The following is a 19,380-nucleotide window of genomic DNA, read 5'->3' as shown; positions in this document are numbered from 1 at the left end:
TTCCGATGGAGTTATTTTATTACCCATACTTCGCCACTCCGGTCTCTGCCGGTTGGTGAGCCGAGGCCAGGGGGTCGGCGACCTACACGGCTCCAGAGCCGCGTGCGGCTCTTTCAAGGGCTGCATTGCGACGTTATTCGCCACGTGCATTGCGGCTCTTGAAATACAAAAAAAAATACAAAAATCCGAATTCGAACAAAAATGTCTCTTCTTGTTATATTTGTGGCCGAGCCGTGCGGCTAACTGATAGACTGCAGGTGAAACATCCCATTTCACAGGGCCCTCCTGTGGAAAAAAACAAAAAACAAGCCTTGAGATTCATTGAGACCGATAAGGGATACCTTTGCAAACGCGATTGGTTCCTGTCTCAAAATAGCCCGGGGTCACTCACCGTGACGATAGGAGAGGTGTAGGGGTCGGGCAGGGCAATGACCATTGTCCTGCACGTGCCCTCATTGACGACCCCGAAGATTCTTGATCGGGGAGGTCACCAGCTGGGCTGGGGTTTCAGTGGCCGCTCCTGTGTCTGAAACAATGGGGCAGAGAAGTTTATTCTTATATATATGAAAAATATATATATTTAAAAAACACCCCCTCTGCTGCCTCTATCATCCAGAAGTATACTGTACGGTACTATAAATGGGTACACCACCAGTGAAGTCGATCGGCAAAGGGGGTGTGTGGTGGGGTGAAGTGTGGGGTCCTCACTTCTCTGATGCTGATGATGATTCCCTTTCTCTGCCGAGACGTCTGTCTGGACAGCGCTGAAAAGTAGCAAAAACTCTCCTGCCATCTATAGAGTTTAGAGCTACCTCCAGTGGAGGCCCCTGACGCCAGCAGAGGCGTGAGCAAGCGATTCCAGAGCTGCGCCTTTACCTTTTAGCGCGGCCGGTGTCTTTCAGACTATTTATTTATTTATTTGTGTTGGCCACTTATCATTTGATGAGATCCAGGGATTCACCGCTCTGCGAATTTGCCGCGTCGCTGGTAAATTCGAGTGCACGTGGCACCTCACTGTTTGCAATCCACAGCTATATAAATATTTATACTGGATGTGGTGTGCCGGTGGGGGGGGGGGGTAGAAAAAATTAAGCCCTGGATAAACTCGGTTACCAAATCACGTGGGGCGCGTCAGATATCGGAAGCTACGCGAAATTGAGCCTGGATAGTGATTGGGTGGTCGACCTACCATGCACGCAACGGCAGTGAAGCAAAATCCAACGTTCTCCAACCGGCGTGGGGAAGTATGTTCAAAATGACCTCCACAACCGTCGTGGCGTGGGGAGGCCCTCATCCAGCAGTGGATCGACACGGGGCTGTGCGTGCGGGGGGGAGCAGGGGAGGGGGGCGGTGGCCGGTGGTCGAGACGAACAACGGAGTGGCAGTCAAAGGAGTGTGGAGGGGGGGCACGTTCACCGCGGAGATGGAGCCACGGGGATCAGCTCGCGTGCAGGCGCGAGATGGATCGAGGAATTGCAAGGCGGTGAGAGGTGACGGGTTGGGGAGGCCTTCATCCAGCAGTGGATAGATCATGGCTGCTCTTACTGATTTAACACGTTCCTTCGGAGTGGGCAGGAAGGAACTTGGTTGGACAGCGCATTCGTGCGATCCGTGTTGAATACCGTAGTCATATTCTTGGTTCTTTCGGTAAAGTCACATATTGTTTCTTTTCTACGTGACTTTACCGAAAAAACCAAGAATATGAATCCCTGCAGTCACGAAAGCTTTAAATTAAAATTTTTCCGCAGTTGTGTTGGAGGTTGTAGCTGTTACTATTGCATCTGATGATGATTCTTAATTTATTGCTGAAACCAAGTTTTAATTCTTCCTCGCGGGTTTTAAATATGATTTGCGTATTTGCGCACGGAGGATATCATACTTTGTTCAAGCTAAAAACAACACTCACTAAATACGGATAAAAAATTAGTGCCGAAACTCCAATTATGCGGATGGAATTCCGGATATGCACGACAGACAAATAATCCCTGGTGGGCAGTGTGGAACCTGTTGTTCCTACCTGTATTATTATTCTATACTGTATTTCACTATCGTCTGATTATTTATTCATAAATTACCCACAATACACCACAACGTTGACTAATTGTTATTTTTTTCATGCCGGTCTAACGATAATTGCTGAAACTCGTCTGTGTATAAAGAAGACTCATTTGACTGGCAAGTGCTCACAGACGAAAAATACCAAATCTTTTTTTATATTGTGAAGTCCAAACCACTGCTGCCCTCTGGCAGCTAAAGTCTATCAACGCAAGCAATTTGCTCAGCCCGGTCAGTAAAGCTCACTGTCTCGTGATTTAATTTAAAGTCCCCCCCCACCACACTCTGAGCTGTGGGAGTTGTGGTTAGCCCAATGTTCTTCACGGAAGGTCCCCGCGGGCCACTAGCGGCCCCTGGTAGCCATCAGTGCGGCCGCCGACAATACACTAACGTAAAAACAACCGCGTCGTCTTGCGGTCAAACCGCCAATGGTTTCAAATGTGTGGCGGCCCTCGCACCGATGATGTCTTATCAACGAAAATTCCCCCCCCCCCCCTCTGAAATTTAGTGAAGAACACCGGGTTAGAGCTATGAACCCATCGACATGAGTTCGAATCCCATTCCCCACTGACGGCGTGCGTCAGCGACGGGAGCGTCAGCGACGGGAGCACGTCCATGGGCTACCCTTAACTATTTTATTTATTTATTTTACCAAGTAAGGCCCACTCAGCTGTATAGCTCTTTTTCAGAAGCGACCTGGCCCACAAATGATAGCTCAAACGAAGTGACTTGGCGTGTCGACATGTATAGCAGCCAAGCACTCGAAGCGCGCGATGTTCATCCTTAATGTAAAAAGGAAAAACCGGAGGACCCGGAGGAAAATTCCACGCGACCACTGGGAGAGAGACACCGCAAACTTGAAATATACAGCAGCAGGCGGCAGGGTCGGGAGCGAACCCACGACCTCCTGTGTACCAGGCGAGGTAGTTAACATCTCCTACCCACCGTGATGATGATTGATGATGATGAGAGAGACACCGCAAACTTCAAATATACAGCAGCAGGCGGCAGGGTCGGGATCGAACCTACGACCTCCTGTATACCAGGCGAGGTAGTTAACATCTCCTAGCCACCGTGATGATGATTGATGATGAGACACGCAAACTCCAAATATACAGCAGCAGGCGGCAGGGTCGGGATCGAACCTACAACCTCCTGTGCACCAGGCGAGATAGTTAACATCTCCTAGCCACCGTGATGATGATTAATGATGATGAGAGAGGCACCGCAAACACCAAATATACAGCAGCAGGCGGCAGGGTCGGGATCGAACCTACGACCTCCTGTGTACCAGGCGAGATAGTTAACATCTCCTAGCCACCGTGATGATGATTAATGATGATGTGAGAGGCACCGCAAACTCCAAATATACAGCAGCAGGCGGCAGGGTCGGGATCGAACCTACGACCTCCTGTGTACCAGGCGAGATAGTTAACATCTCCTAGCCGCCGTGATGATTATTGATGATGATGAGAGAGACACCGCAAACTCCAAATATACAGCAGCAGGCAACAGGGTCGGGATCGAACCCACGACCTCCTGTGTACCAGGCGAGGCGGTTAACATCTCCTAGCCACCGTAGCACCTCAATACCAAATTCCGAGGGATGGGGGGTGTAGGTGAGGGCGTTGGCAGAGTAGTTGTGATTACGCTTGTATACCTAACAAAGCCTCAGTCCGAGACGAATAATTGTTAGGAGGGTATTATCAGTTGGGGGCGATGGATTGCTCTGTACATTATATTCCAGTTGAGTCACGGGGGTTATGGCCGAGACAGAGACCATCATGATGCTCGCCGTCCTTGAGCGAAAACGGTGCAGTCACAACGAAGCATCACAACTAAATCACAAATATTCCGGCTGCTTGTTTTAGTATTTTATTTATTACCCAACCTTGCAGTAAACAGCCATGCGTGCTTTTTCACTTGCACGTTGTTGTTGTTGTGTCTGGCATACGTCAATAAGCGTCTCAGTTTATTTGCTCTAGCCGGGGTGAGAAGCCTCGTTTGTAACAGCCACCTGCATGTGGAGATGGGCTGGGTGGTGGTTGGTTGGTGGTGGCGCATCTAGATTAAAAAACTTACTTCTTCAGAACCGCTTTCTGTGTTTAGTTCGTTGTCCTTACCCCGCACCTCCGATCAGTGCGGTTGGCTCCGTAACGGTGCGAAAGAAGTTCAACATAGGTGCGTACACAGTTGTGGAGGCAGCAGCGACGCTTGGTGGATCGCGCAAATCTTGTGAAACTCCCTTCGCCGTTGGCGTCTCGCCGGGAGAGTGCGACACGGCAAAAAAAAATGTGGCCTCCACCTGCTCCATCTGTATGGGATACAGCGTTGCCCCCTCGCGTTCCTGTATTTTCTCCTGGTACTGCGATTTCTTCCCACATGTAGAATCTCTTTCGCTGGCCGATTACATTTTTATATATATGTCAAGGACCGGGTAAATTTGGCACTGGCCCTCCCGCCTGGCTGCTGCTGCCTTCCCGCTTGCTGTGTTTCCTCCTTGCACCTCCGAGTCGTCCCGTCTCTCTCTGGACGAAAACGAGCGAATGCTGCGTGACAGCAGCGCAGCGTTACCAGTTGACATGATTATCACGACCACATCATCTACGCACGTGTAATATATGGGTGGACGGTGCTGCCTCATCGACACCACAGCCCAGGTCTGGCACCCTGTTCGTCTTGTTGGCTACGTACGGTGCGAAAGAAGTTCAACATACATACATCTGCTTGTACACAGTGCCGGATTATCCTAGCAGCAAAAGTAGCTACATATGCCAGGGGCCCCGCACTTTCAAGGGCCCCGCGCTAAATGCTTTCAAGCTATCAATTCCGGTTCGGTGATTCTGCACTATTACTAGATTACTAGACTGCCTTCATCTTTTAAGAACGACTGGGTGTTTAAGGTTAGCGATTTGTCGTATTATCTGGCTGTATAGCAAATGAAAAAATACAATTACTTTAATACGCAAGTAAACAAAAAAAATTGTGTTTTAATATTTACGTGTGTTTTTTTTTATTTAGGGCCCCTTTATAACAGATGCTACAGGCCCCGCACCTAGCTTAATCCAGCACTGCTTGTACCCTATGGATAACGGTGTGTGTAGGCACGATTTGGGTTGTGACTCTGCCATTTGGTCTGGGTCACCGGCTCCGCAGCGCCAAGGTGAATCCATTCGCGTCGATGGAAAAGGGTTCCAGGCCACGGCCCTGGTTGCACGTTGGCACAAGCGCGAAGGCAAGGACGGAGATTGTTTTGTAAGAAAATGAAAAAAAAGAAATGCAGCCGAACGTTGGTGACATTCCCGCGAAAACACGTCAACACATTTTTCTATCGGTTCAAAAAAAAGAGAAGCTAAAATGTTAACTCCAGTAATTGCCAAACATTTAGTCCGGAGAGCCTCCCCAAAGGATGTATCAGCGCTTTGTTGGAGGAAGAGAACGATTCCACCCCTGTTAACCAGGCTCAAGTGGGCTTAGCTTCCGCAGACAAAATCCCTTTTCGCGATTCAGTGGAATTACCGAGAGCTCAACGGGCCAAGCAAAGGTATCCGTGCAAGATAAACAATAGGCGCGCGCGCACACAACTCCACGTGCACACATAACTCCACGTGACGATGGTAAAACCACGTTCAACAATGCACCCAAGCTTTCAGCATTTGTTTCAGAAGTCTGTCCCTGCTGACGAGACCCCGAAAGGGCGAATCCGTGTCCAGAGTTTGTATTCTCAAACAACCGATTTGTCAACGTGGGCAGCAGAGGACGGTGCAACACAATCTACTTTTGTACTGCACGGTACTTGCTTTCCTGCCGTGTCTCGAGTCAACGCCTTCACCCACCCGTACTCACCAGCGTGGCGAAGTATGGTCAAAGAAGGCCCCCAAAACCCCGCTCAGGTATCGGGAGGGCCTGGTCGAAGGAGTGGATTGAGAGGAGGGCCTGCACGCGTACATTTACAACATCATTCTGGACGGCTCCTAGGCTAAAAAAAATGTCGTTCTTCTTTATGCGGACAGATGAATGGCAGTCTATTTGTGAACTTATTTACCGACAGTGCTCCACGTTAGGAGTTTTCGTCAACCCCACTGCTCACTCGCCACACAGCTCAGCAGGGTGCAGAAAGTTCAAGCTGAACATATTAAAAAAAACACATTTTACTTTTAAGATAAATTAGTTCATTTAATTCGTACGTTTTGATGAGCGAAAGGTGTTGTCTACTACTCAATAGCTATTATTAGGTAACTATTCATACGCCGATATAAAACATGGTTATTGCAAACTAATGTTTAAAATATAATTCTGATCAGGCCCCATGGCCTAAAGTGCAACTTTCAACTCTTATTATCAACTTATTATTATTCACTATATTTCTAAGTCCTCTATTTTTATCGCGGTGGTGAGGGTATGGTATCTCCTTCGCCTTGTACATAGGAGGTCATGGGTTCAATCCCGGACCCTGACGATGCCTGTCGCTGTATATTTGGAGTCCGCGTGTTCTCTGTCTCCCTGTGATGGTCGCGTTAATCTCTCTCCGGTTTTTACCTCCACATTTACAAAAGGACCATGCGCTTAGATTATTTACCTGCTACTATAAATTGCCACACCTGGTGACGATCTAAAGCCACTTCGATGAGCTATAAACTCACGCGTGGCCAGGTCTGTAAAATAGCTAAGAGCTCAGCAGGCGCTACCTGGTAAAATAAAATAAGAACGTTATGAAAGAGGGCCGTTGGCCTGAAACGTCACCTATTGTATTTTTCGATTTAAAGATTTCGTGACTGCAGGGATTCATATTCTTGGTTCTTTCGGTGAAGTCACGTAGAAGGGAAATAATAAAATATTATGTTTTATTTTTTCTTATTTTCTTATTTCCCTTCTACGCGACTTTACCGAAAGAACCAAGAATATGCCACCTATTGTATATATTTTTGTTTCTTTTGAAGGCCACACACAACACACACACACATTGGTGTTGAGGAACGCGTGGAGTTTTCCGAGGGCACGAGAGAGCCGAGGGGAGCCGGTGGTGCGCGCAAACGCTGGCACACGAACACTGGCGCGTTCCCCCCATCGCGACTGGCAGGCGGATGAACCGGCCGCCGCTTCGGTGCCAAGTCGGAGAGAAGTTCAACTCCAAACACCAAGCGTGGGGGGATGCCCTCCCTGGCATCCATCTGTCCGTCCGTGGAATGCCTCGGTGTGTCCCACGTGCCTTCTCTGGTTGTGTCTACACCGTTAGCTCCTGAGCCATCTTTGTATCTCACAACCCGGCCCATCCAATAGTTCACCTCTCCACCGAATCGAGGCGAAGTTGTCTCCCTGACACAAATTAGCGCAGGGGCTGTCTTCGATGACGGTCCTGAGCCAGTGGTGGAAGTTCCACACTGCTATGGCGGGAGACAGTTTGTCCGCAGGAAGGCCACCGCTGACTTTACAGAAAGTGATGTTTGCTGTCATTGATCCTTGAGAAATGATGATGGAGCTGCCGATGAGGAGGTCATGATGCTGACAGCTCATTACAGGGCCACGTTGGCGATGACAATGATGATAACAGTGACGTGGACGATGATTATACTTGTGTCGATGACGGTAATGATGTGGGGTCTAGTTAATTATGACAACAATTATGTCGTTGTTGATGATGGAGTTGATGATGACAATGAATATTGTGATGGTGATGATGATGAAAACGACAACAATCTATCACGGCCTGACTGAAAACCGCAGATTTTAACCCGCGTACTTCCTCCTGTGTGTCGATGGTTCCAACCTTGGTGCTGGGCACAGTCAGCAGCAGAGGAGGCAGTTGCACAGCAGTGTGGTTGGCACAGGCCCTGGTGCAAGAAATGCAATCAGGGTCGCCCCTGTCCAAATTCCCCAACTTCGACGCAGCCCTGCAGCTGGGCCCCCCCTGCACCCTGGCCCGTGAGGCCGTGGGGCAGTTGCACCGCCTGCACACTCGACGGCTACGCCGGTGGGAGGAGACCTCAGCAGCATCGTCGAGGTTTCTTCCCCGCGTCCTCCGCGCCCAGCTGCAGGTAACCTCCATCGGACAGGTGACCCGGCTCCTCGGCACTTCCCACACACATCATCTCCTCCACCAACACCCTGGTAGGAGGGGGGAGCGGGGGGGGGGGCAGCGGGGGCGAAGGGGAGTAGGGGAGCAGCAGGACTGGATTGACATTTCAGGCCATGGCACAACCTTCACGGCGCATGGAGAGGCCAGATAAATCCTACAGCGTGGTTTTGGAAATTAAATCCATAATCACAGCAATAATAATCTCGGATTTTTTTAAAGCGTCTTTTACGTCAAGGCATCCCAAAGCGCTGTTTACGAAGCAGAACGATTAAAATGTGAATGATTGAATTTCATTTAAGTTAAATCAAAATTGCACAAACCTACATACTGTACAATCGAATCAAGGCACAGCGAAACTAAGTGCACAGTCGGCACCAAAAACTCTGTTGTGTTGGGCTTTCAGTGTAATGCAAAAGAAACTATGATACAAACCCGTGAAGTCAAAAGGAGACGGCTAAACATGTGAAACCTAACACGAAGAGTAAAAGAGAAACCCAAGCAAAATACCAAAAACCGATATAACAGCAATAGAACTACCGCACTCGAATTACAGTACAATCAAAGAGTACACAATAATAACAACAAGGTCACTTTGTCTATAACTACGAGTTACATGCCGAACATTTAAAAAAATCTTGTTGGTTTTGGCTTTGATTTAACCTTTACCATTCGTACATCACGTTCAACAACCAGAAACTAAAACTGCCACCGCGCGGGAGGCGAGGGGGGGTCAGAAGGTCACGAGAGCTCGCGCCGTGACCTTCGACCCCTGAACCTGGAGCGGACTGCCGATGGACGGGCGGCACGTACCGTATGGAGTCCGTGATGTTGTGGTTCATCTTCACGGACGTCTCCGCCCAGCCCAGGAACCCCGAGTCCCGGCTGAACTGCTCGATCTCAGCCCGGCTCATAGCCCAGTCGGGCAAGTCGCTCTGCAGAGGTAAGGATGATGATTATCACTTTTGCTTCGGTACCACAGTACCAGAGAGAGCTTGGGTGAGTCTCAAGATCTGTTTTTTCCTGAAGCCCTTTGCCATGTTTTCTCGCTGTAAGGGTGGCGATGTTTGTTGCAATACGTAATCCCAATTGAGCGATTTGCCGATACGTTTTCATTATTGTGTTGCTTGGCCAATACTGGTAACAAAAAATATAGCTTTTGGAGGAAACCGGAGAATGCAAAAGGAAAACACACGTAAGTATGGTGAACTTCTTTCGCACCATACGTAGCCAACCGTGCGCTGCTAATTCGAGGTGCGGGGGAAAGGACAACAATCTCAACACAAAAGGCAGTTCTAAAGCAATGAGTTTTCAATCTAGATTTAAAAGTGCATAGCTCCAGTTGCTTCCTAATATATCGGAAGGACAAGGGGAGAGAGAACATACAAACTCCACACAGAGAGGCGTCCCCAGTCGCTAGTTGAACCCAGGCGCTTCGTGCTACGGGGTGCGGCACGAGTGCTACCGCTGCACCACTCTGCCGCGACCGTGCTGCGAGATCGATTCGCACGGTTGGCTACGTACGGTACGAAAGAAGTTCAACATACTCTTTGGTTCTATTGGGTAAAGTCACGTAGGTGAAAATAAAATAACAAAAAAAATAACAAAAAATCACGCCGTTTCGGCCACAACACAAGCGGCCTTCATCAGGTGAAGTGACGAGACTGTCTGGAGGACAGCGCTGGAGTGGAAGAAGCCACGCTCAGATCGCGACCTTTAGGCTGTGTGAGAAGAGAAACACCAAGCGCCTTGACAAAGGAATTAGCATATAATTTAGCATTGAAATGGCTCATTGAAATAGCTAAGTTAAAGTATACACATCCGCAGAGGTACCCCTTGACAAAGGAATTAGCATAGAAGTTCAACATACACACGTACACAACCAAGGATTACTTTCTCACTCTCGCCAATTAACGCCGGGTAAGCCAGCAGTACAAAGAAGACGGTTTCAAGAGCGGCAAGTTTTTAAAGGGCAGCCCTGCGAGTGTTTCAATCAGTCGTTCTTCGATTCGAGTGCCAATATCGCCCACAAAAAAGCAGGCATCAGTGCACATTACGGCAGAACGAGAGCGGCACAACAGCGGGCGTGGAGCAACAGGAATGAGAGAAGAAAGCCATCACGACCTCAGCGGCTAACACCGACTGAGAATAGTAAAGTGCAACCGCGAGCAATGGATAGCAGAAGAAATGTAAGTAGCAGACACGTAAATCATTAGTAACAAAAAAAAAATTCCTCCTAGATTTTTAGATTTCCTCACTCCAGTGCTGGCAGACGAGCCTCCACCGGAGGAATCCCGTTTCGAGAGAGGGCACTTTGGCCTACTCTTCCAGGCTGGCCATGGGATGGGGGGCAGGGGCCGGGGGGAGGTTAAGAATCTTGCTCCATTGTTTCAACTGCCACACCGGGAGATCGAATCAAACCGGTGAGAGCAGTGTGCTCACAATTATACCAGGGCACAATCTCAAACTACAGTCCACAAATAAATGTAAGTGACGCTTAGTAGTGGCATACAACAAAAACAACCCCATAAACATCAGAGGACTGATTGCATTGCGACTGTGCAAAGGCTGCCCAGGCAACATAACGATGTCTAAAGGACCTTACTGATAAACCTAAATTACATTGAAACCGGTCCATTGAAACAAGTGCTACAAAAAAACAATGGCACGGAAAACCTGGGATCGGCTGATGTTTACTTGAATGTAATGTTCTATGTGGAGGAACAATCTTGTTTACTAAATAGCGTATTACCCATCCCCCCCCACCACCGTGGGGCCACGTGATTGCTACTGCATGCACGTGACCCACGCTGCTGAGTAAGACATCGCGACCAATGCCATTAGCAACGCGGCGACCAAAACGTCGATGAATAATCTCCCGGTCTCCAGCTCAGCAACAACTTGAGTCATAATAATTCCCCCGCCACATTTTGTATGAAAAATATGTTGCTGTACCGATTGCGTTTCTCGGTAAGGTGGTACGCAATAACTTTTCACGCAGGTGCATCTTGAATGTGGGTTGGTGATTGGATGGGCGGATGGAAGCGTGGGTGGACGAACGATTTGCGTCAGTGGGCGAGCAGCCGAACGAACGAGTGGGTAAATGAATGTGTGCGTGCGGCGAGTTTATGAATGGGTGAGTGAATGCACAAGTGAGTCGGTGAATGAGTGAGTGGATGAATGGGTGAGGAGAAGGATGGGTGAGTGAGTGGGTGAGTAGGTAAGTAGATGAATGTGTGACCGATTGAATATGTGGCTGAGTATGTTCACGAATTCATGAACGAGTAGCGGAAATATTGAGTGGATCAATAAATGAACGTGTTGATGAGTGTATGAGTGAGTATGGTAAAGATCTGGTTGAGTATATGAATGAGTGGGGGAATACGGTGAGGATGGTAGATGAGCGGGTGACTGGGTGAGTATGGTGAGGATATAGGTAAGTAGATGAGTGAGTATGTAAATGAGTGAGGGGGTGAGTATGGTACGGATCTGGCTGAGTCAATTAACGTGGATGGTGAGTGTTTGGGTTAGTGGATGAGTGAATATTTGAGTGAGTGAGCAAATAAGCTAGCAGGTGAACATGGTAAAAATGCGAGTGAGTAAGTGAGTCAACGAGTGAGCATGGTAAGGATACGGGTGAGTAGGTGAGTGAGCGGGTGAGTAGGCGACCGAGCAGGTGAGTATGGTAAGGATGCGGGTGAGTAAGCGAGTGAGCGGGTGAGTAGGCGAGCGGGTGAGCAGCGGTGGGCCATGCGAAACCACGTGCGTGCCTTGTTGGCGAGCAGGATGCACGGGATGGGCCTCCCGTCGGGCAGGAAGGCCTTGGAGTCGAGGTCGCGTTTCCACTTGAGGCAGTTGTGGAAGGAGGGCAGGGAGGCCACGTCGAACATCACAATGCAACCAGCAGCGTCCTTGTAGTAGAGCCGTGTCATGGACGTGAACCGCTCCTGCCCTGAACGCGAGAGGCAGACCCACGGGAAACTCTCGCTCCTAGCCCTGAACGCGAGAGGCAGACCCACTGGAAACTCTCGCTCCTAGCCCTGAACGCGAGAGGCAGACCCACTGGAAACTCTCGCTCTTAGCTCTGAACGCGAGATGCAGACCCACTGGAAACTCTCGCTCCTAGCCCTGAATGCAAGATGCAGACCCATTGGAAACTCTCGCTCCTAGCTCTGAACGCAAGAGGCAGACCCACGTGAAACTCTCGCTCCTAGCCCTGAACGCGAGTGGCAGACCCACTGGAAACTCTCGCTCCTGCCCTGAACGCGAGTGGCAGATCCACGTGAAACTCTCGCTCCTAGCCCTGAACGCAAGAGGCAGACCCACGTGAAACTCTCGCTCCTGCCCTGAACGGGAGAGGCAGACCCACGTAAAACTCTCGCTCCTAGCCCTGAATGCAAGAGGCAGACCCACGTGAAACTCTCGCTCCTAGCCCTGAACGCGAGTGGCAGACCCACGGGAAACTCTCGCTCCTAGCCCTGAACACGAGAGGCAAACCCATTCGCCTGGCAGAAGCACCGTGGTGACGTTACCGCCACTTAGTGGCAATTGGCGGCTGTTGTTGTTGACTTGGCCTTGATAGGTGCTCGCTAACGGCACTTGCCCCTACAGTCTGGTAAGGCTATACTGGGATGCTTGCCTTTGTTTTTGAGACTGGTGACAGAATGGCAATGAGGTCAGCTGATGTGCAGGAGTGCAATGGGGCGAGAAGGAACGTGGAAATCGCAGAGCTGTGAGGGATGGCGACGGGGTGGGGTAGGCCTTCATTCAGCAGTCGATAGACCATGGCCCGTGATAACGATGACAGTACCTGCTACGTCCCATAGTTGGAGTCTGATCGTCTCAGTCTCGGACCATTGGATGACTTTCAGAGCGAAATCCACTGCAGGTTCGAAAGACAAACAAACAACAACACCAACAGGTGTTCTCTCACACACGCAGGCACAACAAAGACAATGATCACGTTCATATCGTCTAGCCGGGTGAGAACTACAGGATAACAGGAAGAATCTCATTTGCAAAACTTTCTGTCGTCACTAATAGGGGGCTTTTCGGCAAGATGTAACAATTTTCGCACACACTGCACTTACAAACAGCGTTTCCAAGTCCAAGTGTCGAGCTTATTTTGTTGGACCAGGTGGGAACTCAAAGAGACCAAGATAATGTAATTTGCAAGTGTGACCTGGGGTATAAGTCTCCCAGCAGGGGGTGATTATTGCTGTTGTGTGTCGAAGCCCAATTTGAGTTTCGAAATTGGAAATGTTTTGTGCGATATTTTATATTTCTCAAGGTACACAGATGTTTTTGCTCTGCTTTCTCTATACTTCTTGGCTTTATTTTCAATTTGTTCCATCATTTTTGGTGAACCATATTACTCTTGCGAATGAGACTCATCCCCGCTCTCATACGTTTTCACCTGGGTCACACAAAATAAACTTAATTAACTCGACTCATTTGAGGTCGGTACCGCACACGAGCGATGTGGGGGGGGGGGGGGTGACCAACACCATTCCCGGCCGTCTTTTTCTCCCCAGCCCCAGGTGCTCAATGAGAGGCTACGGACTGCTTCAGCTAATGTGTCTGTAGCACTGCGCTATCGTGCCACACAAAATGACAGTGGCAGATGCGTCGCCGACATAATTTTCGTCAACGGTTTGTTTACACAAAGACCCCCCTATAGACTTCAGTGACTGATGGGGCAGTTGCTGTTAGCGAGCACCTATGAAGGCCGGCGCAGCACACGAGGGGGTGGATGGTCAGCACCACACCCGGACACTTTTGTCTCCCCAGTGGCGATGTTTTACACACTGCACCAAGTACTCATCGCCCTCCTGTCCCCCGCTCCTTTCCAGGATTGCCCCTGGACACAACACGCGGGCGTGGAGACGCTCACCTCCCACCGTGGCGCGGTAGTGCCTGGTGTAGTCGTCGTGCACGAATCTCTGCACGAAGGAGGTCTTGCCCACCACGGGGTCACCCACCACGAGCACCTTGAAGAGGCGATCCACGTGCATGGTGGCGGCGTGCATGGTGGCGGCGTGCACGGTCACGCCACGCGTGCGGCCCTCGCGTGGAGGGCACGGGCTGGTGATGGCGGTGGCGAGGATGGTCACAGAAGGTGACGATGCTCAGGGTCTGTGTTAGCCGCCGAGGTTCATTCACGTCCTGCTGTAAATGTGCACTGACGCCTACTTTGCCGAGGGCGAGTCTGGCACGTCAAATACTGGTAAACGATTGATAGATGCCCTATTGAGATGGTGATAGCGGTGATGCACGATTGAGATGATAGTGAAGATAGTGAATAGGTCAAAAAGGTGATTCCCTATTGATGACGATGATGACAGTGCTGATGTCCTATTGAGATGATAATGGTGATGATGTTGCAATTAAATTGAATTGTCGATATTCTGTCATGGTGACGATGTCTATAGACTACCATGAAGTTTGATTACGGTTGATAAAAAATCATTTATATTAAATACTCAAACAGAATGATGATGAATATGATTGATAATGATTGTAACCAATATCGAATAACGATATCGATGAGGACAGTGGTGTCAACGATTAAATTAGGACACGATTAAAGTCATCATGATCTTGGTCAGTGTCTAACAGACACTCTCAAGAAAAAAAATATTGCTACGATCAATTTTGACGATATACCACAATATAATTTGATGATGATAATGATGAAGATGAAGATGCTGGTTGTCCAATGTTCAAAGAAATAATACAATCTACTTAATTATCACTCTAAGGTGGTTAAATGTGGCCTGTAAGATCGATCCATGACCTCTCGAAATTGAAAGCAACGGTAATTTTTATTGACGCTTATATATATACGGAACCCCACCAATTTTAAAACAACAGCAGCGATGGGCGTTAAAATTACAATGTTTACAACTCCACGCGAGTTCCGAAAACGAATTTAAAAGTGAACAAGGCGATTGTGCTTAAGTCATTCGAGTTTGCAGAGTGAATTTTGATTTGGATTTTTTAAACGTCGTCTTTACTCTTGTAACTTGTTGTTAAAAACGCGTTATAATTGTCCTTTGTCTGCTCGGATAAACATATAAAAAGTCCTATCGTGCTCTTTAAAATAATCACGCCAGGCAGAGTGAATGTTGAGCTATCTTCTAATGTCCGGTACCGTATATCCTCAAGGTGCAATCAAGTACCCTGTAAGAGTATGTAGTATTGTACGGTATCCTGCGGATTAATAGACGCTCGGGAAAGTGAGACGCGCCACTAAAAACCTGTGTCCCGTCTCAATAAAGTCAGACAGAGTGATAATATCGATAAAACTGAGGCTATATTTTGAGGACTAAGCGAGTCCCAAGATCATCTGAGTCTGTCGGACAGAGGAGGGGGGGGGGGGGGTGATGAGGGATTAGAGGACTTGTGAAACGACATCGATGACACAGTAAGCTATGACATAGTAAAGGGCCGTCCGTAAATGACGTCACGCGATTTTGGACGATTTTTGACCCCCCTCGTCACATGGCGTCACAAAAAGTCAGACCCCCCCCTCAAATATGACGTCACAAAGCTCTCCCCCCCCCCCAAAAAAATATAAAACATGCTTCAAATCGCTTTAAACTATTGTCATTGTAGTGCGTATTTAATGTGGGGCTGCACTCTGATGTTGTAGGAGAAAACATTCATGAAAAAGTTATATTTAATTAAATAGAACGTGTTGTCTATATTTATTTATAAAGTTGCGCATTTTGATGTGACGTCACATTTCTCAAACCCCCCCCCCCTCGTCACACATCGTCACAAATGTCTGACCCCCCCCAGGTGCGTGACGTCATTTATGGACGGCCCCTAAGCTATGACACAGCCAGTTATAACGGGCGGATTCGACCACCATTCTGCTCTGTATTGGTTCTCTGCTTTCCTCTCGTGGCTTCAACACACGTGCAACGCAACTGGCGTTGATGACACACGTGCAACGCAACTGGCGTTGATGACACAGTGCAACGCAACTGGCGTTGATGACACACGTGCAACGCAACTGGCGTTGATGACACACGTGCAACGCAACTGGCGTTGATGACACACGTGCAACGCAACTGGCGTTGATGACACACGTGCAACGCAACTGGCGTTGATGACACATTGCAACGCAACTGGCGTTGATGACACAGTGCAACGCAACTGGCGTTGATGACACAGTGCAACGCAACTGGTGTTGATGACACACGTGCAACGCAACTGGCGTTGATGACACAGTGCAACGCAACTGGCGTTGATGACACACGTGCAACGCAACTGGCGTTGATGATACATTGCAACGCAACTGGCGTTGATGACACACGTGCAACGCAACTGGCGTTGATGACACAGTGCAACGCAACTGGCGTTGATGACACACGTGCAACGCAACTGGCGTTGATGACACACGTGCAACGCAACTGGCGTTGATGACACACGTGCAACGCAACTGGCGTTGATGACACACGTGCAACGCAACTGGCGTTGATGACACACGTGCAACGCAACTGGCGTTGATGACACAGTGCAACGCAACTGGCGTTGATGACACACGTGCAACGCAACTGGCGTTGATGACACAGTGCAACGCAACTGGCGTTGATGACACACGTGCAACGCAACTGGCGTTGATGACACATTGCAATGCTGAAGCATGTTCCTCCTGTGAACTACCCAGCTGGGATGACACACACACGCACACACAACATCGGTGTTCTTCATTGCAGGGCCCGCCAGCCCCTGGCGGAGCCCTGGTGGCATTTACAGCGCGGTCCCTGGACGTGCGGCCCCTAACAATACACAAATGTGAAAACACCTCACCCCCTCATCATCATCATCGTCGTCGTACTGTCAAACCCCCCAACGTGGCAGCCCTGGCGAAAGTGCCCCCCCCCCTCTCTGAAAATGAGTGAAGAACACTGCTCCTACAGCAACAACGTCGCCCCTTCCTGCAACAACTTGGCAGGACATTTTCAGGGTAAACAAATGTAAATAATCATGCCTTCCCACCTGCTGACGGACGCTCGTGTTGCGCCCGAAACGTCGTGATTCGTTCTATTTGATTTATTTCATACCTAAGTGGCTTTACCGAAAGAACCAAAGAGTATAAATAATTATTATTATCATAATAATAATGAGCCACAGCCAACGTCGGCCCAGCACTACTTCGGAGTTCCCGTCTGGCGCAGTTGTTTTTGTCCTGATTGATATTGCTTCGTTGTCGCACTCCATTATATTTGGAATTCGCGTTTTGCTCTCGTCATCTTTGGCGAACGGGATCATTCCCCCCCGCAAATTAGACTTGTCCTGGTCTCTTCAAGTCTCACCTGGTTCAACGAAATAAACCACAAGCAGCGAGCCGTGACCAAACGAGCTAGGCCACGTAGAGGTATCACAGAGAAGGGACTACGACACTGATAGCTGTGATGCAGTGAGTTATGACACAGTAATGACATGACCTGCTGTGCTACAGACAGCTACACAACAGCGAGCTGACCTGCGACAGCCAGCTGTGGTACAGCCAGCTTATGGTACGGAATGTATGACACCGATGTAGCACAGTTCGGTATTGTACAGTCGGCTATGGTAAAGAAGTTATGACATTGATGTCACACTCGGCTATGGTACAGCCAGCGATGATACGGAAGCTATGACAAAGACGTAGTAGAACTGATACAGCCAGCATTGACAGAGGCATTCACCTAATCACCCCCCTCACTGACCTCTCACCTAGTCACGTACTCACCCACTTACTCGATCTGCTTCACTTTCACTCACCCACTCACTTACCCAATTTACTCACTCACCCACTCACACAATCACTTACTCAATCATTCACTCACTCACCCACCTACACAATCACTTACCCAATCACTCACTTACCAACTCACACAGTCACTTACCCAATCACTTACCCAATCATTCACTCACCAACTCACACAATCACTTACCCAATCATTCACTCACTCACCCACCTACGCATTCACTTACTCACCAAATCACACAATCACTTACCAATCGCTCAGTGACTCACTCACTCACACATTAACTTACCCACTCTCACTCAACAACTAACACAATTCCACAATCACGCAGTGACTTCTCATTGACTCACTAACTTGTCACTCACTCACCTCTCACCCACTCACTCAAGCTCTCGCTCACCCACTCATTCAAGCTCTCGCTCACCTATTTACTGACCCTCTATGCTTGAGTTTCACCCAACCACACAGTCACTTAATCACTCACCTCTCACTCTCCGACTCACGCACTCACCCTCTCACTCACTCTCACCCTCGAACTCACCCTCTCTGCTTCACTCCCCCTCACCCACCCACTCCCCTCCCCCTCGCTGCTCCACTCTCACAAACCAACACAATCACACGCTCACTATTTTTGTATACACACTCACTAACCTCTCACTTGCGCAACCACATGCTCACCCGCTCACACGTCTCTGCTTAAACTCCGACTCATGCACTCACCATCTCCGCTCCGAACTCACTTACCCAGCCACTCACCCTTGCCTCTCAGTGGGGTGTGCCCATGTGAAGCGCATGTGATTCCAGAGGGCGGGGGGCGGAGGGGGATGATCTAGGGGGCTGGGGGAGGAGAGAGGGTAGGCAATTAGTTGGGGATTGGGATGAAGCGTGGGGATGATGATGCTGATGGGTGTGGATGGGGTAAGGAGCTGTGATGTGGGGTGATGGAGTGTGATGTGGGGCGTGATGGCGAGTCGGGAATATTAGATGGGATGGAGGGGTGCCGATTCAATTTGCTGAGCAATGATGGAGCGAGGTGGGTACAGCTGGATAGGGGTAGGTGGTATTGAAACCATGCGTCACGGACTCAGCGTCAGTGGCGTGGTTTTCGAGTGTGCAGGTGGTGCAACTGCACAGAGACCCATTGGGAAACAATGTCATTGCCTCTCCTCTATACACAGTTCACGCATTCTAAAATCGATACATGTACAATCTTGTAACCCATGTCTGTGGGATGGATGTCAATGAAGACAGTGTGGTTCATAGGGACATGGTTCTAGCTCTCGCGTGCAAAATGTTATCCCGAATCCCGAGTCAGGCCGCTCGATGGTAAACAGATCACGTGATAGAAATTGTGGCGCCCTTGCACAACTGCACATCAGAAGATCAGCGATCGATTCTTAGAGACATATATTGTTACCATTAAGTGTAAAAAAGGTACAAAGGCAACGGTGCAGCCCTGCAACTGCTTGCTCACGCCACTGCTGGTAG

General features: G+C 49.1%; 1 protein-coding gene across 3 annotated transcripts; it reads right to left on the bottom strand.

Annotated features, from left to right (window-relative positions):
- Positions 1-3,914: 3,914 nt before the first annotated feature.
- RAB29 (RAB29, member RAS oncogene family) lies at positions 3,915-18,877 on the bottom strand. 3 transcript variants are annotated; one of them, XM_032963385.2, is made up of 6 exons: positions 18,613-18,877; positions 14,022-15,482; positions 12,939-13,010; positions 11,899-12,080; positions 8,942-9,063; positions 3,915-8,160 (listed from the first exon to the last, which is right to left on the bottom strand). In XM_032963385.2, the coding sequence occupies exons 2-6, from the start codon at positions 14,155-14,157 to the stop codon at positions 8,040-8,042; spliced, it is 633 nt and encodes a 210-aa protein (XP_032819276.1). In that variant the 5' UTR covers positions 14,158-15,482; positions 18,613-18,877; the 3' UTR covers positions 3,915-8,039. The 3 variants fall into 3 exon arrangements, with proteins under 3 accessions (XP_032819276.1, XP_032819275.1, XP_032819277.1); XM_032963384.2 differs by having other exon boundaries at positions 18,637-18,877; XM_032963386.2 differs by having other exon boundaries at positions 18,649-18,877.
- Positions 18,878-19,380: the final 503 nt, after the last annotated feature.

The sequence above is a fragment of the Petromyzon marinus genome, chromosome 30 (genome assembly GCF_048934315.1).
Source record: "Petromyzon marinus isolate PM22_M1 ecotype Great Lakes invasive population chromosome 30, UKy_Petmar_22M1.pri1.0, whole genome shotgun sequence".
Lineage (NCBI taxonomy): Eukaryota > Metazoa > Chordata > Hyperoartia > Petromyzontiformes > Petromyzontidae > Petromyzon > Petromyzon marinus.
This window is presented reverse-complemented; position numbering and strand designations above follow the sequence as displayed.

Excerpts from the sequence above, each read along its gene's own strand:
- RAB29 (XM_032963385.2), bottom strand. The coding sequence starts at position 14,157 with ATGCACGCCGCCACCATGCACGTGGATCGCCTCTTCAAGGTGCTCGTG. Across the intron at positions 13,011-14,021 it reads CTACCGCGCCACGGTGGGAG|TGGATTTCGCTCTGAAAGTC; the intron begins GTGAGCGTCTCC and ends TCGAACCTGCAG. Across the intron at positions 12,081-12,938 it reads CCAACTATGGGACGTAGCAG|GGCAGGAGCGGTTCACGTCC; the intron begins GTACTGTCATCG and ends TCTCGCGTTCAG.